The 24649-nt window shown below is 39.0% G+C and overlaps 1 protein-coding gene across 2 annotated transcripts; it reads right to left on the bottom strand.

The window, feature by feature from the left end:
- Positions 1–68: 68 nt before the first annotated feature.
- On the bottom strand, positions 69–24631 carry ncs1b (neuronal calcium sensor 1b). Of its 2 annotated transcripts, none has more exons than XM_081610523.1 (10): positions 24490–24631; positions 23312–23441; positions 22044–22188; positions 15987–16011; positions 7711–7849; positions 5170–5248; positions 3626–3714; positions 3473–3550; positions 2328–2435; positions 69–1937 (listed from the first exon to the last, which is right to left on the bottom strand). In XM_081610523.1, exons 3-9 carry the CDS (start codon positions 22105–22107, stop codon positions 2337–2339), a joined length of 573 nt encoding a protein of 190 aa, XP_081466649.1. In that variant the 5' UTR covers positions 22108–22188; positions 23312–23441; positions 24490–24631; the 3' UTR covers positions 69–1937; positions 2328–2336. The 2 variants fall into 2 exon arrangements, with proteins under 2 accessions (XP_081466649.1, XP_081466650.1); XM_081610524.1 differs by having other exon boundaries at positions 69–1933.
- Between the last annotated feature and the right edge of the window lie 18 nt (positions 24632–24649).

Here is a 24649-nt window from a genome sequence, read left to right as displayed (position 1 = left end):
GAATGTAAATGGGTGATTGTTTTCCTGTGGTGGAGAGGCAGTTCATTTTCCAAACACAAGGCCAGTGCTTCACTTTCAAACACACTCGTGTTTTACTGCACGTTTTAGTATCACATGCTACAAATACAAAAAGGCTTGGACTTTGAAATGACAGAACAGTCATAAATCTGGACATTTCTTCCTTTTGGTATGTCATGCACCGGTCTTTGATGAGCAAAAATAACAGAAAGTGACTCAATCCCGGCGAGGCCGAGAGGTTCAAAAGCCGCCAGGCGGCATCAAATCATCCATCACTGCCACATGCCACAGTTTCATGTACTTCATTGTTCATTAGTTGTACAGTGCAGGTTTAGTAAGCTGGCACATCAGATTCTGTATTGCAAAGCAATAACAGGCACTCAAGCTTAGCATGACATTTCTTATTACATGATGTTACACAGTGGAATAATGAACCCAGAACATGTCCCATATTTTTTTGCCTTAACGCAATCTGTGCAAACTTGAGTGATATTCTCCAAATAAGAATATAATCAAGGTAATTTGAAATTCTACATTTGAACAAAAGTTAATCTACAAAGCTGTCCCTTAAATGCATCCCAAATACTTCTCTATAAAAAAAATTAAGCACTTTTCTACTCATTCCAAACTAAAATACAGAAATATAAATATTAGCCACTTAAATGCATTTTATTCTGTGCTTTTACGCTGTTTAACAGATAAATGACAATCATAATCTAGTAAATTATAATCCGCATAAGGCAAACAACTATTAGTGAAGCAGATAAAACACCAAAAAATGTTCTAAAATAAATAATCTAAATATAAAAAGAAGGAAGAATCACATGCTCTGGCCTCACACATTGCAAATATCATGTAGACACTTGCAACCACGGCGATCTCAAAGGCTTTACAACCAAAACTGACATCTTGTTTGCGCCTTTCAGCGACCCGGGCTTTGGGTTGCCAAGGGTGGGGTGCGGTGCTCTCAAAAAAAAACAAAAAAAAAACACTCGGCCTCAATTCTGATGTAAAACTGCGGGAATGCTCTCCGTTGTTCAAGCCGTGTCATTCAGGATGCAGTTGTGCAACGGGGTCAACAGCACACACTCATGCTAACGGGGGGGAATTAAAACACAACAGGGTGCACGGACAGCAAACGCAATAAAAATCATCCATAGAAAACTCTGTGCTGCTTAAACATTCCTCTTCTCTCAGGAGAACTAACCTCTGAATGGGAGAAAAAGAACGCTCCAACAATGGTAAGGAAAAATACAGTGCAATACATTTCGACACCTTTGATAAAAAATAAAAATAAAATAATCCTTCTATATTTATGAGAAAAGTCTCATAAATGCAGCAAAGCAGAAAATAAATTACCATTGTATTTACATTATAATATATACACTATAACTGCGTTGTAGCTTTTAAGTTAGTGTGCGTAACACATTATTTCCAGAGATTTAAAGTATCTCAATGCCGAGGCGAAGCAGCCGTGGCAGCAGCACAGTCCCTCTGAGCTTTTCTGGTGATTTACGGCGTTTAGACGAGAAGAACGCAAGTGTCGTTGAGGGATCCCGTTCCTCGGATTGTCCGACACTTCACTCCCAGAACACAGAAACGCTCGAACACAGTCCACAACGCCGCTGCAGGGCTGCAGAAGCACTGAGCGATGACTGAGGGTGAGGGCAGTCATTCCTCGTTGCATCAGAAGAATTTTGTGTTTGATGTCCTTTTTTTTGCGAATGAACGCAAGCAATTGGACGATGAAAGTTTGCAATCCTCCCTTTCGGGTTGATCAGGATGTGACGGAACGGCATTGGCGTGCAAAAAGCAGGAGGTTGCTGAATCGGACCCTCTCTGAAAAAGTTGCGAAACGGATAATCACTGCGCTGAAGATGGAGCGCGGCGTCGTAATACCTGGATGCGGTCGGAGCTAGCTGGAGAACAAGCAAACAGAGCATTTACACAGGATGCATATGTCTTCATGAGCTCGCTTCACAGTTGACAAAACACTGAGCAGGATGTCAGCCACAATTGGCAGCAGCCAGTGCATTACATTAGGCAGTGAGATGTTTCCATCTTTATTCAGCGCTGCGACAATATTACGCTGCCAGTAAACAAGTGGGCCATTTGAATAATTCATGCGGACAAACTGAGAGCAGACGCTGGCTTTCCTCCGTTTTGCGTCTTCCAGTTGGCTCTGATGAAATAGGAACTACACTGTTTTAGCACAGATTGTGACGCAACACCTGGGATCAGAGAGGAGCTGAAGAATGGTCCAGCTTGTTTTTTTTTTGTTTTATTTTGGGGGTTTTTCCTTCACTCACCTTACATTTCTACACAAGTCCATCATAGAGTGACAGTGCCTGAACAATGGAAGGGTCTGCCTTTGACCCTTCCTGAAACTCCTGCAGAGTCAGCTTCCCATCTGCATTCTGCAACAGGAAACACAATGAGACTGAAGCTTTGAAATGATCAACAAACAAACAAAAAATCAGGCAATGCTGCCGTACTGTTTCGACATGTTATGCACTCAGTCACATTTTGTGACGTTATTGCCACTGACGTATTCTTGCGACTATTTGATAAAAGGGTCAATTTTCTGATTTATTGTTTATTTTTATACAATTCATAGCCACGCAATACTTTGTTCTGGTTTAGGGATGCACAATATATCGGCGGTACTAGCATCAGCATCTGCCAATATTAGTCATTTTTGATCAATATTGGCCCATCTTGTTGCCGTCTGTTTTGGTCATGTGGTATTTGTTTGGTAATGTGACGGTAATAGCGATGCAGCAAAGGATTGTGGGGAGTTTAAATGAACCTGAGACACTGGTTCAGTAATATCGGTAAATATTGCCTTTAGGCCATAACACCAACACTAAAACTTGGATATCGATATCAACCCAAATTTTCATATTGGTGCATTCCTGTGCTGGTTTATCCCCAAGAAATCTCAATGAGAAACGTTTAATAAATTGAAATTGTCATAGTTTACTATATAAACTCTTGTAAGGTGGTAAAATGAGACCGGGTTCAGAGCTAGTTTACTATTTAGAAGCAACTGTATTGCTCCTGCTTTATGCTGATTAACTGATGTTGAGTTCAGTGAACCTTGTTGCTGGTAGACCCGTACTCCTGTTGGCTACAGCTGGCAGTGGTGAGCCGCATCTCACCTTTCACTACAGCAGAGTGGATTCCTAGGCCTGAGAGTGTGGGCACTGAAGGCCAATGCTGAAGATGACTATAAATGACGTTTATAGACTGCAGTGTTAGTGATACTGCTCTGGGTACAACCACCAGCTCCAAGCTTCAGTCTCTGTAGCTCTTAGGGTAGCAACAAAGGCAAAATTAGCCCAGGTAATGCTAAATGAATAATTATTGCTGGACTTATCTGTGTCAACTAAAGTTTGATGCTAGGAGGTCAAATAAAAGGCTACATCATGAAGTGTAATAACGCTACACTGACCTTGTCCATCATTGCAAAAATACGGTCCACTCTCTTTTCTGGTGTGTTTTCTTCCTCTGGTAGCTCCACAGTGTTTCCCTGAGATAGACGTCGCATAATTATCACTCTAGCAAATCAGGACGAGGAAAGAAAAGATGTGGGCCCCATACTTACCACCATTTGATATATAGCATCTACAATGTTTAACATTTCATCACGAGTTATGTAGCCATCGTTGTCGAGATCATACAGTTTAAAGGCCCCTGCACAGAGAAAAAAAGGTAATAATAAAGGCTTGAAAAGGTGATTTTCACATTTTGTCGTAATTTAATCACAAATTTCGAATGTTTTCAGATTTTATGCGATAGATCGACACAAAGTGGTGCATCTGGAAAGCAAAATTATTTGTCTGCAAATAAAAATCTGAACTGTTGTGCACATTTGTATTCAGCTCCTCTTTACTCTGACACCCCAGATGAGCAACAGCTGAAGTGAGACAATCTGTAGACAGGACAACTATTTAGCAGTGTACTCCAAAAATCAAAAATGCTACGTGTTTTGAAAAACAAACTGCACGTCAATATGAAATGCCTTGATCATAGGGATGAGTGTGATATTGGCAAAACATTTTATTACGATATTTTATAGCATTTACTGTATTGCAATAATGATACAAGTGATAATACAAATAACTTACATTTAAACAAGTACAATAACCTGATCAAATCATATTTTCAACCATAATGATATTAAGCAGCATAATGATGTCTGAAAGTCTGTGTTCTGCGACTTTTAGACGTCTCTCTGCTTCAGCACACCTGGCTCCAATATTAGCGCATTAGCAGATCTCTGCAGGGCCTGACTGCATGCTAGGGAGGCAATTCAGCCTCAATTTGTATGGAATTGAATAATCACAGCGTCACGCTGTAGTGATGCTCCTTTCAGCAGCAATAGCACAGCCGGTCAGGTTTGATGATGAAAGGCATGGAGCTAAATGCAGTTTAGTGGAATCTGGGAAAGAAGCCTGCAGGAAGCTGCAGAAGAATTTAGACTGGGCATGGACTGACTTTCCAGCAGGATGACAAAACGTATAGCCAGAGCAAAAATAGAATGGTTTAGATCGAGCACAGTCGCAGTGTGCTAGAATGGCCAAGTCAAAGTTCAGACCTAAATGAGAGTCCAATCAACATAAAAAAAGTCTTTGAATTTCTCTTCACAGGCGCTCTCCAACCAATTTGAGTTTTTGTTATTTTGCAAACTTCAGAAGGTGGTTCTACAAAATATGAACTCAGGGCAGCTGTATAATGCATGCCACACAATTTACTGACTTTTACTGGTAAAAAAAAATTCCAAAGCCATATATAATTTTTCATTCACTTCCTAATTATACACTTCTTTGTGTTGGTTTTCCATGTGAAGTCCTAATAAAACACATGCTCTTAGAGGTTGTAACATGAAAGAGGAGAGTGAATACTTTTTCAAGCTGCCATCAAATTTTTAGATCACGTTAGTTTTAATGAAACAGATATGGCTAGAATTTAACCAATATGTTTGTTTTTTTAATTATTTTCAAGATTCTCTAGTTTACTGAAGACACATACATCTTTTACAGTCGGTGCTCCTTTGAACCCACCTGTCCTTTTTAATACGTAAAGCAGCCCAATTAAAGCTAAGTCCTGTCATTTCAAGGCGGAAAACAGAGAACAGTTCCTTCTTACATCTGAGCTTCTCATCCAGAGTCCCTCTGGAGGTCACCGACAGGGCCTGGATGAACTCGGAGAACTCGATTCGTCCGTCCTAGCGAGCGACAGAAAACAGACGCAGAATGTAATCAGCTCTAGACAAGAAGACCATCCCACATCACATTTTGTGTAACTCTAACTTTAATAAACTCCCCCACCCCACCATCCTCCTCCTCCTTCCCGTTCCTTCATGGTGTCCTTCCCGCATTGTGCTGAAAACTGGGCCAGACGTTTGCTCCAACGGAGCTGCTATTTTTCGCCCTGCACCTGGCTCTCTCCTGAGGCTGAAATATGTCACCTCTGGTCATTAGCGAGACGGATGCTACTGGTTCATCTTCTTAAGACTCCCGCCTAACGAACACAATCCCCGGGTTTTGGTGGCCAGGATGTTACAGATTTTTTCCCAAACATTCCTCCTCTTGATTGATCGTGGTGGATAATTTTGTTGAACAAGTGAGAAACAGCTTTAGTGCAGTCTTAAATGGCCGCATCTGCATTCAATTTTGGAATTAGGGTCTTAATACCGTTTTTTCTTTTTCCCCCTGTGTGGCTGGACTTGAAGCAGAAAATAGAATGGAAGACAGTCGAAGTTGACACAAGAGATGAAAGTAGCTCAAATGCTACATAGTCTTAAAATATAAAATTGTCTCCTTTGAAAAAAAAAATTTATAAAAGAAAAATTCCACACACACCCAAAGCTACATAGGATCTCTTTAAATAGTGGAAATTTCAGGATTTAGCTTCATATTGTGGCTAGAAATACTAAAGGCCACAGCTGCTTAACAAAGGCTTTCCCACATTCCTTCACAACAGACGTCTACCTGTATCCTTCCACCCCCACTTCAGAAAAGTCAGGAGCTCTTGATGGTCTCTGAGGTCAGCTAATTTTATCTCTACTAGACATCTGCCTAACTAAGAAAAATGCTGAAGTCATGCGCTGCCAGTGACATAAGCCATAAAACCAGAGATCAATGCATTCTCTGACTACGGGGTGCCTAACACCAATAAGAGTCAAAGATAATCGTCAGACGTGCCGGGGTTTGTCTGATCCCTCCAACACAAAGCCATTTATCTGCAAGTCAATAAACCTCCAGGGGGCACACAAGCACCCTGGGAGCTGCTGGCATATTGTTCTTCTGCCTAAACATAATCTGAATAATTATTTGTAGCTATCACATTGGGTTGGTTGTTCGAATATACAAACAACATTTTGGCCTTGCTCAAACTTGCACGAATAAATAAAAAACTGTTTGATTCTAACAGGAATAATGAGAAAAATTATAAAATACCAAAAGCTTAAAAATAAAAACTGTGACAGAGAGTTCATTAACTGGTCTGAAACAAGTCATAGTATCTTGTCATATAGGGTGAACCATGGAGATGTCCCAATCCTTCTCATAAGGTTCTGACTGGAGGACATCATCCATTCACTTCTAAACGATCAGTGTCAGTGTTCCTGACTCATCATCACCTGTTGGTGCTCAGCTGTGTGTAATCCAGCTGAGCCCCAAACGAACAATGTCTCAGTCAGGTTCTAAAAAAAACACACCCTGTTTTTTGTATGCATAGCTTGTAAAAGCGCATTATAAGCCACAAGGGTATTTTGTTGATGTAACAAATCTAAATCGCCCCTAACAACCCATGTCTTTTTAAACCGCTGTAATGACATTTACAGGGTAATAGAGACTATAGTGGCTGATTTAGTTCCCTGACAACCTGCTGTGTGGTGTGCTGTTGGTGTAGGGAGGTTTGTGGAGACAGCGGATCTGCAAAAAGGTTTGTTTCTAATAGGAAACCAGACAGGCATCTCTCAACAGGTAAAACATAGTAAAAGAAGAATCAATTTTGAAAATAAAAATGAAAAGTTTCAGTGACATTTTATTATAAAATGTTTTTTTTATAGCCATTTAAAATGTTAAAATACTTTATTGGCATTACAATTAAACCGTTCTTAAAATATAGACAAACTTCTTACAATATAGCACATGCTATAATGTTTTACTAAGAGAAAGTCCAAAACGTCTGTGAAAAGTCTGCTTCTATGAGAATGTTTTCAGGATTTTGTCAGAAACGAGTAAACAACACTTGGTAGCCATTTTCTCCAAGTTATGTAAGGCAACTGAAATAATAATGTGGGTGCTTTAAACTCCAATACTTATGAGTTAAAATCTATAAAAGCCTTGCACAGTACACTTTGACCATATTTCGGCAAAGGACTCCACTCCCTTTAAATGCAGTCGACAGTTCAGTTGAAAAGAGTCTGAATGAAGAGCATTCTGCAAAAAAAAAGAAAGAAAGAAAAAACATGCGCTGTGCTTCTAAGAAAAATGATAAAACATGTTCCAGGAACTACAGCATGCTAAAAAAAAAAAACATCAGATTTTATAAATGCCATTTATTAAGTTTAAATTATGGCAGCGCAGAGAAAAGGAGCCCAGAAAACCACTAACTGGTGCTTTTAATTTAATTTCAATCCCTTATTAGTCTCTTAAATTCTACACAATACAAAGTACAAACCTTATTTTCATCAAATACATTAAAGACGAACGAAGCAAACTTGGTGGGGTCTCCGAAAGGGAAAAACTGCTTGTATATCTTCTGAAAGCCCAAAGCATCCAGCTGGCCACTGGGACAATCCTTGATGAAGCCTTTGTACCTGAAAAACAAAATCAATATATATATATATATATATATATATATATATATATATATATATATATATATATATATATATATATATATATATATAAAAAGAAGTATCAAAACATCCATCTTGCAATCAGACTCCAGCTGGACAGCAGACTGAAGTCACCTCGTCACCTCGATGACAAGCGAGCGTGACCGATTCAGCTTGAAAGAATGTGCCAGACCAAAAAGGTAAAGTGCAAAGCTATTTGTCTCACTCATAGATAAGATGATCACTCTAATCCAATAGCGAGCCCAAGGTGGTTAACGCTAATCAAATTCCTTTCTGCTTCTCTTTGATGATATGTGGAGCTGATAGATAAGTCGGAGAGCTTCCTCTTGCTCCTGGAAATGACATATCTGGAGAACGACTTAACATCTCTATTAGCCTAAAAATAGAAGCATCTCATAAGCAATTTGAGGCGCAGTCACTCAGAGGTAGGCTGTCTCTAGGACTGCTTTTGTAATGGAGAAAACAGCCATCGAGGAATCAAACCAACAGCTCAAGGAACAAAATAGAGAGTGTTAGTTTCTGTAAAAATAAATGTTAGATGAGTGGCAGAAGGAGGATGTAGAGGAGGACTACCCCTCTAGTTACATAAAACATTGCAAAACTGATCAAGTACACACAGGAGAGCACCGCATGTGCATCTCCGATTCTGTTAAGGCTTCTCAGAATAAGGCCGGTCTATAATTAAAGCACAGAAGAGCTTTGAAGAAAACCGAAGACCAGCATGGAGCTTCTCCGTGCACACACACCGAGTCCTTCCTCTTCTTACACGCTTTACTTTTAATCTGCCTGGGAGATAACAAAGCCAGTTTCGTCTAAGTCCAAAAGATGGGAAGCTGCTTTGAGAAGCAGCTGGAAAAAAAAGTTAGTTTAGCAAGAAGAGCAGCGAGATGACGGCAGAACGATGTAATATGAATTATCTGGAGATGATTTGCAGTGAAATGAGCACCAAGCTCACTATAATGAAGTATAACCTCATTGGTATTCAAAGTGCAGGAGATACAAAGCGTGTCTTAATCCAAAGCCAACACTCTTTGTGGGAATCCGTCAGTCATTCTTCTATCTTCTACGCCTTTTTTCCAGTCTTCTATTTTATATTGCCTATAGTGACGTCCACAATGTTGAAGCATTAAACATTTTTTCTCTTTTTGGACTGTAACAACCACAAGCTTTAGTGTATTTTACATAATGGACTAACAAAAAAGTTTGTATAATTAAGTAGAAGAAAAATGGCACATTTCCAACGTTTTTACATCTCTAAAGTACTCAGCTCCTCTGAATCAACTGATTGTAGAACCTTTGTAAAAGATTTCCCGTCTTCGTTCAGCTCAGGTATGGTCACACATGATGGAGTGCATCTGGACTTTGACTAGGATAGCAGATGTAGACACATGCCATATTGGCTCTGGGTAATTGTTTGGATTCTTGTGTTGTTGGCAGGTGAGCCACTACGTCAGTCTCAAGTCTCCTGTAACTTCTTAACAGATCTTCTTCCAGGATTGTCCAATATTTACCTTAATGAATCATCTAATAAACTCTGATAAGCTTCCCTATCCCTTATACCCACAGCCTGATGCTGCCACCACCATGATTTCTAATAGCTTTCTTTCGATAACAGCTTTCTTCTCCTCAGTCTTCCATGAAATCTAGATGTTTCATGTCCTGACAATGTAACTTTATATGTTTTCACTTGTGTAATACTTTTCCATATTCAGGTGATGAACTGGCTTGTGGGTTGTAAAATCCAAAACCTTTGTCTTATGACTAGGAAGAGTGCACCGGTTGCAGTATTCTGGCCGATCTACGTTTTTTTAAAAAGCTTGACCAGCCGATTCTGATTTTTGCAAATATGGATTTTTAAAAATCAATTTAACCTTTACATGTCAGGCGATAGCTAATCTCCCAAAATTAAGGAGTTTGTGGTGGAATTATCAGTCTGCCAATTTATTGGTGTACTCCTATTTATAACCCAACCCTGATTTAAACTTCTCCTAAGCTTTATTTCTACCATGTTCCTTTGTCCTGATGATGCTGCTGTTCTCTAATGTTCCCTAACAAACCTTTGAAGCCTTCACAGAACAGCTGGATTTATTCTGACATGAAATATACTCAAGCAGACTTAATTATTTTGAGTTGAACTGCAACTGTTAGGGGTATCACATTATAGGGAATTGAATACAAATTGATACAACTCAATTCAGTCATATCTAAGCACTACATACGTTGTGCTGGTCTATCACGTCTAAATAAAGCACAGGGATGTTTTGTGGTTGTAACGTGAAATAACATGGAAAATAGCAAAGGACACAGCTGCTGTTACAAAATTTTTAAAAAATTAAAATACTTTAAATATATACTGTATATAAAAAACTGATAACCAGGTTTAGCTTCTTTTGTGATTAATCTTAGTAAATTTATTATTAATGAGCCAACACAAAAACTATTTATCTGGCGATTGCTTACTAGAGATACCAGCAGCGTTCTGCTTGGTAGCAACAAAATATGTAACAAATACAGAAGTAGTAATGACTGAAAAAACACTTCCTGTGTGTTTCATTGGGATTACAAAATATTTTATAAATTGATGAACACTCTCATTACAGAGCAAATAAAAAAAGATCTAAATGTGGTCTTTAGATTTAAATTGTTCTACAATAAAATCGTGGCTTTTAACAAGTGAATTCTGCTTATTTTCTCTATGAATTTAATTGATCAGAAGTGATAATTATTTGTCTATGAAAATAAATCATACAATCGATTCCCAAGGTTTGTAAAAAACTGTATTGTTGTTTATATTATCATAAATTCTAAAAAAAAAAAAAGAAAAAAAAGAAAAAGGAAATGAAATAATTATGCCCAAGTATTCCCATCTGTTAATGTGTTTTGTGCCCTCTTGTGGACTAACAGACAAAAGCAGGTACAGTTGATTCAAACTTTTTCTTCCTTTTATAAGAAAAACAAACAAAAAAATATATTTTCATCACTTTTGACCAGACAGAGGGATTCCATTTAGTAAACTGCAGGAAGTAAGAGCATACTAATGAAAAATATTCTTCATCAAAAGAGTTAAATTTAAGTACTTTTACAGTCTGCTATGCTCTACTTTTAGGCAAAATGTTTTTTTTTTATTTCTAATGAGTTATATCTAAAAGGGGAACTGAATCTCTTAAGTATTCCTTTGTTATTTGCCTTAAGAGTGCCAGAAGCATGGCTTACTTTCAACATCTTCCCAGCACCTTAATGATTAGTCTAAATGTGTAGTCACTGAAAAAAAATCTTATTGCACTTTTACAGCAGTGACAGATCTGCAAGATAAAATGATCAAACTCGTGCTGCAGAACCAGAGAATTTCAAGAACTAAAAATAAAAAGATACATTTCTCTCCAGAGACTCACAAACAATCTTCAAATTATTCAATAATAAAATAATAATAAAATAAAATAAAACTAAATTGATTTCTGATTAAAAAAAAACAAGGCAGACACCTCTCAAAAGATAAAAAAATAAGAAATTAAAAGAGTTTCACTTTTTATATAAAATTGGATGTTGAACATTATTTAAACCCTTCTCGACAATCGTTGATGTTATCCTTCTTACAATTGAGTTCCAGATTTTATCATGACTCCTCTAGGATTTTCACTATTTATATTTGTAGATGAGCTTATAGTCTTTGAGGTTGGAAGGCCTCCTTTCCATCAACATAATCTTTAGCTTCCTCCATATATTCTCTACCAGTTTCAGCTCAAGACTCTGGCTGGCTCAAATTAAAATTACTTTACATGAAAGATGATGGTAAAATTAAAAGATTACTTTACAACTAAATCTGCCGGAGTACGAATAATTTTTTAGCATAACTGCACACGCCTGGAGCAACATTACCAGAACCACAAAATCTTTGCAAAGTAAATTTAATACGATTAGAAGAAAGAAATAAGATGTGTGTTAAAACGCAGAGAACCCGGCAAAGGTATTCAACTTTTTTCTACATGTGCTCACATTACAACCACAAAATTCCCTCCTCTTTATTGGAATTTTTATTTTGTTTGTTTTTTCGTTAGATTATAAAACAATACCCCAAGCTTTGAACATCTCATGAATGTTCAGTCTATCATCTAAAAATAGAAAGTATGGCGTAACCACAAAGCCTACCAATACACAGCAGAAACACTGTCAGAAGAGGTTAAAGCAGAGGAGCAGAAGAGAGGTTTACGCTAACTCTGCAGGACCTGGCCAGGTTTGATGGGAAGATGGAGGTAAATAAAAAGTCCTGACACTGGAGTGGCAGTTCAACTATTGCAACATCCATACAACGAAATGGTTTAGATAAGGGCTTTTCAATGGTGGGGGAGAGAAATGAGATTGAAAAAAATAAAAAAGCTAACTTCACCAAGCATACGCCAGAGACAAAATGGGCAGATTTGTATTACCTAAAGCTATATGGTGAGTAAGGAGACATAGTTTAGTCTAAGCAAAATAATTAAAGAACAGCAGAAAGCATGAGAATGATTACCTAAAGTTGGGTTTTCCATCTAAAGAAGCTGCAATGTCACACCAAGCTGAAGGTAGTTCATACTTTTATCAGTGTAAATGACGAGGCAAATGAAGCATCGCATGTGGAGCTGCTGCCCTTCAAGCAGCTAAATCCTCACAACCTCAGAGAAACAAGCATGAATGGAACATCAAGTTATGCAACAGCAAAATGTTGAAAGATGATATAATAACTCTAATGTAGTTGGGGAAGGGCACAGTTGTTAAATTGCACTTTGACAGGGGGCTAACTCTACCACACTCTGAAAACCCCTGGTTTAGATCAAAGCTTGTTTGTCTATTAGAATGGTCCAGTCAGAGTCCATTTAAAAATATGCAGCAAAACTTAAAATTTGCAGTTCACAGGCACTCTCGCCCCAACCTGACTGAGTTATTTTGTGAAGATGAATGAGTCGAAATGTCAGCTTCTTTATGTGCAGACCTACAAACTCAAGGGTGATGAATTTTTTTATTTTTTTTAAGCAATGAAAATTTCACTTTTACCTTTAAAGTTTGCAGTTGTACTGTTGGGAAAAGTGTGAAAATGCTAAAGGGGCATGAATACTTAAGCGCCATACATTTGTTTGCATTTTTAAGGAAATAAAACTTTTTATTTGAGTTGATTTGTCACAAAGTGATCAGATGTATTCGTTTTACTCCTGACATCAGGGACTTTACCACGTTTGCAATACCAGTTCTATAAAGTGAACATACAGTCCAGTGTTGCTACAGTGGGGACAGTAAGCAGTGCACCAGGTAATAAACATGTTGTCACTGTCAGCTATTTGCCAGGAACGCATCGTGTCCAACAGATCTTTGTGGTGACACTAGTGCTAAGCCAACCCACAAAGTCAGACTGTACTTGATGCAGTGTGATGCTGCAACGTCTAGAAACATAGCAGATTTGACATACAGTATCAGACCCGGCAGTGCTAAAGTATTTATTATTGGCACCAGCAACCTCTCATTGGCATCTAGCATGGTGGCTTGCTAAAGAGCAGGATGTTTCCTTTGCTCCCGCCTCGCTGGCAGGCACATCACTGAGCCATGGGATTTTGTTATTGATTTCAGGTAGGCCTCAGGCATACTAATGATGTTCCCCTTGGAGGAGAATTAAAACGGGAGCAAACTTAATGCACAACGCAGGCATTTATCTAACCCTGCTAATTCTTCTGTGTCTGTGCCTGTGCTCTAATTACACGCCATCTGGCATTTCCCCTGGTAAAATTCCCTCTCATCCCTCACACTTGGCCGTGTTGATTGCTGCTGATCTAAGAGTGAGGATTCATGCAAAAAAATCTCTGTGAACGACATGGAGGGTGATGGTGAGCTAGCAGGCTGCGCAGCCGGCAGGGTGGAGGTTTGAGGGTTGCGGGGAGGGGGGGAGGGGGGGGGGGGATTCCACCCCATTGCACTCGGGCAGCCCGGAGACTCTGAAACCTTCAGCAGCAATATCTACAGTGCAGTCGCTGCTGTGTGGCCTGGCTCCTTCCGTGCAGCTTCTAATGGGGGCGGGGGGCATGAGGAGCAACTAGCTCTCGAGTCACAGCTCCTTTCATGCATGCACAAGTTGATGGTGAAATGTGAAACCGAGCCAGGAGAAGTGAAGTGTGAAGATGGAGGAGTGATCACTTCCGTACAGTGGTCTCCCTCCTATAATAATCCCTGTTCTTTGTTTTAACTGGAGGCAGACAACAAAGAGAAGTGATGACTACTCATGCTCGAGACGAGTCATCTCTGTGATGAAGCTGCACTGTCTTATGCATGTTAGTAGTGTCAGTGACCCACATCAACTTTAAATTCCAATACTGTCGATCATCTTCTCAATAGTCTCTCCTATTCTGGTCCAAAGTAAACGAGTAAGAACTGTGGCAAAGAAACCGCACCAGGACGATGCTGGTAGAAGTCACACTGACTAATAGCTACAAAAACTAACAGGAAGGCTTACTAATCTGAAGGTTTGTGAAGGCTTGATGCCAATGTACAACACTTTGTAACAATATTCTTACATTTTACACTTTTATACGTTTTGTCCTGTAGTGACCCCAAAATATTTTACTGGAAAAAAACAATGCATAAGTGAGAAGAGCGTAGAATAAATTTGTTTTTCGTTATTTAATTAAAATTTGAAAAATGTGGTGTCTCTATTCTGATACTCCTCCCATTGAACATCGTTCAGTTCACTTTACTGACTGAATGTACAAGAAGAAAATTAATGAAAAAAGAAAACAAAGACTCTGGAGGAGCTGAAGAATCCAGAACTAAGGTGGCAAAATCTATCTACATGACAACCTTTAGATATGCATTTGATAAATCTGAGGATAGCCACTGTTGAAAGAAAAACAAAACATTTATGCATTGCAGTTTGCCACAAGTTTTATGATCAAAATTTAGCTCTTTGGCCAACATGCAAAATGCTGCGTGGTGGAAAAATAGCTAGAGATACACCGATTGCAGTTTTGTGGTGGATCTTTAAAACAACTGACCTGTCAATTCCAATTTGGCCGGTACTGATTATTTTGTGTGAAAAGCTACAAAATATAGTGTCAAAGTCATTAACTTGGGAACTGCACACATGCAGAAATGCAGAAATGATCTGGAGAACGTTTCTGTCAGTCAGCTCTCTCTCACAGCAGAGGAAAAGGGGACAGCGGCTGGTCTTCAGATCTTTGCAAAGGTAGATAGTATCAGTAAATAAGATCACGTATGTAGTGGAAGTCAACAGAAAACCCCCCCAAAAAAAATTGGGCCAATTTATCAGTATACTCCTAAAAATAACACTTCATCCATCCAAAATTGTGAAATGATAGCAACATCATCCTGAAAGTGGACAAAGTGAACCACTTTCTGAATGGCTTGAACTAAATACAGGATAATAGTGGAAGAAAACCAGCAAAACACTTGAAATTGAGATGGAAGATCACCTTCTAGAATGACAAGACACTAAAAATTAAGGATGAAGAAGTGCCACACAAAACCCCAGCTGTAAATGCAAAAAAAGGTAGTTCTTAAAGGTACTTAAAGGTGCTGAAAAAAAAATCATTTAATAAATTGCACTACTTTGTGTTTGTCTATTATACTTTATAAAATTCCAATAGAAGATGCAACAATTTGTGGTTGCAATGTGGCAAAATATGAAAAAAAATTACAGGGTGTAATTACTTTTGCTGTATTCATGAAAACCTTCGAAATGCAGCGACCTTACAACCTCTGTACCCCCGCAACATTCCTCTCTTATCAGACATCCCGTTTGCAAATAGAGTGAAAAGGTTAGGGAGGAATGCATCATGGAAATGTTTGTATCTGTTTTATCAGCCTTCAAAGTCATTTAGCCACAGTGATGCTTCAGATTTGTTCTATTTTCAGAACTCATTTGTCTTCAGGGAAGCGTGAGGGAGACGGCTTCAAATCTACTGTAGAAACACTTTTCATAGACTGACAAAAACCAACTCCTGGACAAAAGCACACCAAAGTGAGATCCGCTAATGGCCACTGTCAAAAGTTTTGATATATTATCATCATCAAGTAACAACAGGAAAAAGTCTCATTAAAAATAAGTGTACACACTTACCACTGCTGTACTTCTTTCTCTGTGACTGTAAAAGAAAGAAAAAGAAAAGTGACATCAGAAAGAGGTTTTTGTCCTAGAAAAAGTAGCCTGGTAGTTAATCATCTTGGCCTAAACCTTTCCAACACATATCCACAGACAGAGCACAACAATAATCAGCCCACATGCAAATATTGGAAAGTAGCACGGTTTCACTCAAAGAGAAAGAAATTGATTGTAGCGCATCCAAAGAGACAAGTAGAAAAGCTGGAGAAAAAAAAAAAGATCAACTAGAATGTGAAAGTCAGCCATAGATTTAGGAGTAAAATACGTTTTAGCAGCAGGATATGTTTCTATGCCCACACAAGCAGCACGACGTACCAGGACCAATGGATCCCACGAGTATTCCCCTCGACTTGTTACTTTCCCCGAACTAACCAAAGTAATTTTCAGCTTTCTGGCCCCAGGAGTTTTGAAATGAAAATGAGGGCTGAAAATCAATAACTTTATTCTAACCAAGCCGTCCTTTGAGACTTCCTGCTAAAGTACCACTGCACCACTTCTAGCGAGCCAGAAGTGTTGGGGGGTCGAACAAGGAGCTTCTAACCACAACTGCCTGGTGTGTTTGTTAAACACTAATATCATCTAATGTAACATTTAACCCAGAGGAACTCACTGTCATGGTTTCTACGTCTGTATAAAACATAGAAATGAAAGCAGCAAAGCAGACGTACACCTGCCACACATTTAAATTAATGCTATTTAAAAAGCCAGAACTGGCATTAGATTACACAACATCCAGGAAAAGCAAAAACCTTTTCTGTGAAATGTTCACATTATTTTCCAGAGTATGACAGAATCACATTAAATCTATTGATAAAAGGCAGCTTTTGCTTGCATTTATGTCCATCTTCACTTGTTCTGCTCGGCTTTTAGCAAAGAAACCCCTCATGTGACCTCTTCCAGGAAAAGAAATATCAGGTCGAGCCCACAACTGACAGGTAAGTCAAGCTACTATTAAACTGGCCTTTAAAATCAGTTCAGGAAAAGGAAAAAAAGAAAGAAAGAAAGAAAGAAAGAAAGAAAGAAAGAAAGAAAGAAAGAAAGAAAGAAAGAAAGAAAGAAAGAAAGAAAGAAAGAAAGAAAGAAAGAAAGAAAGAAAGAAAGAAAGAAAGAAAGAAAGAAACTGAGGTAATTTATCAAGGCTAGAATTATCACATAAAACATTTATTTTAAAACTGCAGAGGTGATGGGATATGGAAAAAAAACCCATTAAAAATGTCCATCTTGCCCCTCCCAGACCTGTTACTGTTGAAATACAGCTTAAAAAATGTCCATCTATTAGGAGACATAATTATTATCGTACTTATTTAGCATTTTCTGGGAAGTCATTTTCATTTATCATCACATTGATGATGATAATTTTGCACTTTTTTTCTACAAGAAATTACTTCCTAAAAGTTAATGCATTTATAAATATGATTAAATAAAGTTATTCTGTTATGTTTATCAATATATTTGCTCTACTTATTGAAACATGTAGCCTGTAAAGTAATGGGTAAGCTTTGAGTACTTCTGTGTTCATGGAGTTGTGACAAATTGCTAAAAATTATCACTTTTTACTATCCCAATAAATATTGCAAAATATTTTGATAAAATGTTAAGTCATTACCAACCATTCCTACCCCTCAATTTTCACATTTGCAACTGCAGACTGGCTACCTCAGAAGATAGCCCAGCTAACTAACCAGGTAAGAGTTTATTATTCTTCTGTTCCTTAAAAAACACAAACAATACTTTACACAATAACCAGTTGACCGCTAAATTAAACAAGTTTACTCTGTTTTCTCTTAAATCTACACTTACCGGTCACTTTATTAGGTACATCTTGCTAGTATCAGGCTGGACCTTCCTCTGCATTCAGAACTGCTCTATTTGCTTGTGACACAGATCTTACGAGGTGTTGGACATTCCCAAGGGATTTTGATGTAACAGAATCATGCAGCTGCTGCAGATTTAGCCTCCTTGATACAAATCTCCCTTTCGATGGACTGTACTGAGATCAGGTGACAGTAGAGGGCAATGGAGAACAGTTTGAACATGGTGACTTATCGTAAGTAGACATCAGAACAATGGCCCACAGTGTGTCACAAAGGGATTGACACAGACAGCAATGATGCTCAGACCGGCGGTGACAAAAACATGCAAAGAAAATATGTTCAAAACCTCAATCACCAGCCAAGCATCCATCCTTGCATGTCTTTTCTGCCAGATTCATGTCCAGTTACTGCTAAAAATCCAGTCTCATCAAACCAGGTGATGTGTTTCCAATGTGTTGTTGTTCAGGTTTGGTGAGCTATTGTAAATTTTAGCCTCAATTTCCTGTTCTTAGCCAACAGCATTGCAGCCTATCCATGAAAGGCTCAACATGTGAATTCAGAAATGCTATTCTGTATTGCACAACAAGTGGTTATTTAAGCTACTAAGGCATTTCTATCATTCCAAACCGGCTTCTCCTTTCTGACCTTTGACATCAACAAGGCATTTTCATCTACACAGGTCAGGAGTTTCTAAAACACAAAGACCAACAATCATAACACAAGTAAAGTTACTGAACCTCCCTTCCCCACTCTGATGCTCTGTTTGTATTCAAGTAAGTTGACTTCACCTCTTCAAGAGTCCATGTGATTACCTCATTTACGAGTTGCGTTAAAAAGCAAATAAAGGTCAGCCCATTCATAATCTATACCCGCACTGGTCATGTGGCCCGGTGCCCTGCGTTGGACAGAGAGGTTGACACATAGGACAAACAACCACCCACTCACAGCTAAGGACAATTTAGAAAGACTTGTTAAACTAGATTTTATTAAATGTTTTTGTCCTGTAAGAATAAACCGGAGTACTAGGTGTAGAAGGAGAACAGGTAAAATCCATAAGTCCAAGAACTCTTCCACCGTTTGACAAAGGATTAAACAGATGTATGAAACAAATTTGACCGGAGAGCGGGTGTCTCAAAACAATCAAATGTTATTGGTAATGTCACTTTCAAACACACAGTCTTTTCTGATTTAAGTAAAAGCAATAAGACTTTGTTACACATTTTTGTTTTAGAAATTTGTGTTAATATCAAGAAATCATGTTTTGTTTTGTTTTGTCCCCACACATTCACCAAGCTCAGGCTCCGTTCGGCCAGAGTCTGCTAGAACACATCCTGCTTGTTACTCTGTCAACGATGAGAGCCATCAACTCTGAGGACTTACTCAACTGTCGTGCCATCACATGGCTCTGCCCCACATCCCGCAGAGATTTGAACAGGGCTGCTGCTCTGTCCACGTGATGCCAGAGTGGTTATTAAGGCAAAAATAAATAAAAAACTCCGTGTGGAATTAAGGTGAGACCCAGACTTTTTTTTTTGTGTGTGCAAAAAACAGGAAAACTATAGAATTTTATCCACAATCTGTACAGCTTAATGGTGCCTTTAACTACAAAGTACAAATAATTGCAATACAACTAATGAGGCTTTAAAAATAATAGATAATCTCACAACAAAACAGAGGAAAGACATGTACTGTGCATAGATTCTTTAGAAATAAACATGCTTTGCTTTTTTTGTTGTTGTTGTTGCCTGTGAAAACATGGGACATTACTTGCTGGGAAAATGTGCAGCTTTTTATACCAGTCAACTAAAAAGAGACCTTAGCACAGAGAAATTTAAGTCCCCAATCTGTCAAGAACTAAAAGAAAGCACTGGATAAAATGGCAGACGAGGCTCCTCGTGGGAGGGCAAGAGAAAGATGCAATAGGATGAAAGAAAGCAGAAATGATAAGAGTCTGAATTCAGGCAACAGAACAGGGGGGGAGAGTGATCACAGTGGGAGAGAGAGCTTGGTGCCCCTCTCAGCGATGCTAACCAGATAAGATCCTAATTACACTATTCCATTCCCCACTCAAAGAGGGCAATTAGGGGGTAAAGCGAAAGAGAGAGGCAGGGTGAAAGGGTAAGAGAGAAAGGGAAAGACAAGGAGCGCAGGACGGCAGCGAGCGGTCCAGCCCAGCGTGATGCCTAATCTTTCTGCACAGCAATTTCCTGCGACAACAGCCCTCCTTGCTTCTGCTGCGGAGACACCATCCACACAAATAACAGTGTCATTAAGCAGCCAATGGAAGTCAACTCCCACCCACACCTGCATGCTTGTACCGCTCAAGCAATAATAATCTTGTGCTCTGAAAATAAGACGCAAACGATTCAAATATAGTCTCCGGAGAAAAACGCTCCTGCTGGTCATTATGAATCTCATTTCTGCTCAGGGTTTTGATTTAAAGACAATGAGAGGACACAACAAAAATAAGAAAATAGATATCAACAAGTGGGCAGAGTCTATTTTTAGACATTTCCTGTATGCGAGCTCCCTGTTGAAGTGATGCTCCAGTTTGTAAGAATGAAGTTCGGCCAGGAAAAAAAAAATTGTGCTTTATAAATTATATATCTTTCTTTGATACCGATCACAAAACAGAATGAATGAATCCCTGAAGATGTTCAGTATCAGTGAGGATTGTAAAGGTAATGTCAGAGAAGGCATAAAACAGTGTAAAATGTTTAAAATAAATATAATATAGAGCCAATTTAATCTGCCGTAGAGTATGCTGGACTAAAGAGTAGCACATTATGTCAAATGATCACCACAGTTTCAGTTTGTGCAATATGGCAATGAACTCTTTGGATGCCAATATACATCAGCTATAATGCATTCAAACTATGTAAGCCAATAACACATTTGGCCAGATGGAGGGACTCTTAACTTCCCTTGATGCACCAGAGGTCAATTTCAGTAGCCGAGATGCTAAAGCTGACAGAAATATTGTGTACAATTTAATCTAAAAAGAAGTTTAAAAAAAATTATAATACTGTAAATACATGATTTTCTGTTGGATTAGGAAGAGGTCTTATCGAAAACTCAAAGTTGGGTTTAGGTTAGTGCATTAAACATTCTTATTGCTAATAAAATGCACCAAACAAAGCCTAAAATCTTTATACCAAAATGTCTGCTATAATTTTTTTGCTGGGTTTCTTTTGAAGTGTACCCTGTTACATAAACTGGAGAGCAATATGGGCATTGTCACCTGTTTTGATAATTATCATCATACCATTTCAAATTAAAAGTCTGTTTTTTGAGATGGTATCTGTTTAAATACAAAGTTTAAATAATTATTTGTAACAAGTAGAAAAAATTGTAATATTTCCTTACAAAATTAATTCTAAACAATTATGATTAAATTTAGCTTATAATATTAATAGTGGCACTTTCTTAACTAGCAATAAATTAACTTATCAATCACATTTATAGGACTGTTTAAAAGTGAAGATAAGTTTGAGTACAACCAGAAAATAATGCAAATCAAATCCAAATTACTGTTTGCAGTCTCTTTTCCATCTTGCAAAAAGGCTAAAAATGTATCCAACTAAATTTCAAACTTTTATCATTATTGTTGACATTTAACAGGTTTATTTTTCTCAATGTATTTTTTGATCCTTCAGTCACACGGAGAGTGATTCCTCTATAACTTTGCTAGGTTTTGGACCACTTTACTCAGAAAGTACACTAAAGCATTTTGTCGTTACTTAAAGTTAATAAAAAGAAATTGGAATATATATATTTTTTAAAATCAGCATAGGCAGGTCAGAATTTCACAAAATGAGTAATCACAATTTGGCCTCCAAATTAAGATAATAGTTCAGATCCTCCACGTTTTCTCCCCCAAAGCTGCAGAATATTGCTTCTCGACTCAGCCTTTGACAAATTACAATTTAATGTAAATCACATGGAGAGCTGACATTTAAACACAGCTCTGGTTCATCGATAATCACGGTAAAAAGTGCTAAGTCAGAGCAGGGCTGGTCATTGTGCAGCCTGGGTGGCACACGGTGGGTGGAAAACATCGTTAAAACGACCGCACCACTAGAATCAATAGCTTTTCTTTTTTCATTGTGCATGTTTAGTCATTCCTTTTAATCTTTCTAAAGTTCAGAGAACTTCCTTCAGGCTGTTTGAAGTTAACGAAGAAGAAGCTTAGGGTACTCACAGTAGGTTTTTCTTGTCAACTCCTCCACCACTTCTGGCTTGAGCTTGCTGTTTGATTTCCCCATGATCTTTCAGCTCTCTTCCACACCTCCAAATTCACCTTGGCACGCTGCACCTGTCACTACCTCCTCTCCAAGCGCGCTCGTCTGCCAATAACATACAACAAATTGTGGGTGCAATGACACCGACACAGGAAAAAAAAAACAACAAAAAACGAGGAACACTCTCTTCTTGTTTGTGTAAAAAAAAAAAGAAAAGAAAAAAAAGTCAACATAAATTTATCAAAAGAAGAGGACAAATTTCCATTCATAAGAGTGTATCCTTCACTCGAGCTGCTGTCATGATTTGCTCAGTCATCATCCCCGGCACATCAGACAGATGCATCAGACCCCAGGGAGGAGAAAGAGGCAGAGGAGGAGTAGAGGAGGGGGACTCTGTGAAGCAGGGCCAGGCAGGTTGTTGAGTCTACAAGAGCGCCACCGAGTCCCCGCTCGTCGTCCGCCTCATTTCTTCACAGCAGTCCGTGGGCGAAGAGTGGCGTTCGGATGCGTTGCTACCTCCGTCCTTGGATACAAGAGTCACTCAAAGGCTGGGTTAAGCACGCTCGCTCCCTCACAGTCGTTCACTGTTCTTCTCACTCCACCCACCCCTCCTTTTTCCCACCACTATCTCTATTGCTCGGGGTAAGTTACTGTCGAACAGAATCCTCCCTCCTGACAGCCCAGATAAGGAGGTGTGTAAACTAAAGCACAAAGAGCGGAGCTTTTGCTTGGATGCCACCCTCTTCTGCATTTCTGACACTCTCACAGCACTTTTAACTCTAATCCTTGAAATTCATACAGACATAACGCTGTTTAATTAAAAGGTTTGGAGTATTTTACCAATGATTGGTAGAGAAAAAAAAAAAAAAGATGTCAGGTTTCCTTTTAGTCCAATACTTTTGGAAGCCAACATGGCATCTGGTGCTGCTCTCAAAGTAAGCATGAAAGTCCGCCGATCTACGAAGTTTACAGGCGGATTTGAAGAGTGACGTTTTTTTTTCTCTTCCCTCTCCTCCATTCTGACTCATAATTCTTCCTCCTTCCTGGCCTCACGACAGAATAACCTGGTGATTTCCTTCTCCGTCACAGCAGACGAGAGATAGGGATAATGGAATTTCTTTGTATCGCGGGCCCTGGCATTGTCGTGCAATGATGTTTTACGACAGAATCAATCTGAGGCAAAGAGCACACAGCATAACAACAACAACAAAAAGAAGAGGGTACGTGCTTGGCACCTTCAATGCAAACATCTGCTCTCTGTGTCCGCAGCCAGTGAAGTACTTCTGAGGGATGCTACGCTGGTAATCACCATCTTTGGCGTGCTTGAATCTTGAGATGTGGGGTTTTTAACTTAGGCTCTACGGAGATAAAAAGAGAGCAGTTAGAGTCTGTATGGCAAGCACGAGCGCTACATGTTGACAGGGAAAACAGCTGCTTTTGTCCATATGTATATCTACTAACTGTAAGCCTGTAGATATTACTATACAACAAACCGTACTCCTTCAACATTATATGACATTTTTTTCATGTAAGACCAACCAACTTCAAAGTATGAAATTAAGATTTTATGCAATAGGTCAACACAAAGTAATGCATAATCACACTTAAGGCAGTCCAGTCAGATGAGAGTCGCTTTGATTGATTTTTGGGCAACATGCAACGCCTTATGCATGATTGTCATCATTGCATATCACTTTTAATACAAAATCCTTACTGTGAGACAGTGGTGGCAGCATCATGCTGTGGGGAGTATTTGTTTTTATTAGTTTAGCTAAATACAAGAAAATCTGCATTTTCTTTCATTTGGGGTATCGGAGTAAAGGGGGCTAAATAAAAATAATAACGCGCCACATATTTTTAACTTGCAAAATATGTTGAAAATCCTTGTCGCCACTTCGCAATTTTGCTAGTTTATCATATAAAAGCCCAGCAACATGCCTAAAAAGTTTTTTGTTCTAACGTGACTCAAGGTGAGAAGTTAACAGGGTACTTCCACCAAGCGCTGTAAACCCACCCAAAGAACTTTTTCCATGAAAAAAAATGTTTACAAACCAAAAGCTGAAGGTGTTTAGATAACAGAAACCTCAAAACTTGCGCACTCGCGTTTCCTTCACAGCAGCTTAATTAGGTGAAATGCGCTTTGTTTCAGTTTAACACCTCTACCAGAGGGGAGAAAGGCTGTGGTCGCGGCAGCAGCAGGTGGGATGTTGCCTTTAGGTACCATAGCAACGTAGTTTATGGCTATAGCACAACAGCGACAATGCGGGGAAAGCTTTGCTAGTCATTGTGCACTCGCCACGTTTGGTACCCACGCCACTCCATGTTGCCAGCCGACAAGAAGAAAAAGCGGCAAACGCGCCCTGAAATGAATAAAAAGCATTTTCCAAGTACAGAGAGAGGCTTTACCTGAGGCGAGCTGCCGTCCAGACAACGTGTCGCGCCGCTGTGCTCTTCCGCTAAGCTCGGCGCTGCTGCGCTGCTACTGCTCTGGAAGCCGTCCGCGCTGCTCTGATGCCGCTGTCAGGCAGTGACGTTGCTGCTGGCCCCGACCAGCTCGGCTCAGAGA

The sequence above is a fragment of the Poecilia reticulata genome, chromosome 9 (assembly GCF_904066995.2).
Source record: "Poecilia reticulata chromosome 9, P_reticulata-male-v2, whole genome shotgun sequence".
NCBI lineage: Eukaryota > Metazoa > Chordata > Actinopteri > Cyprinodontiformes > Poeciliidae > Poecilia > Poecilia reticulata.
This window is presented reverse-complemented; position numbering and strand designations above follow the sequence as displayed.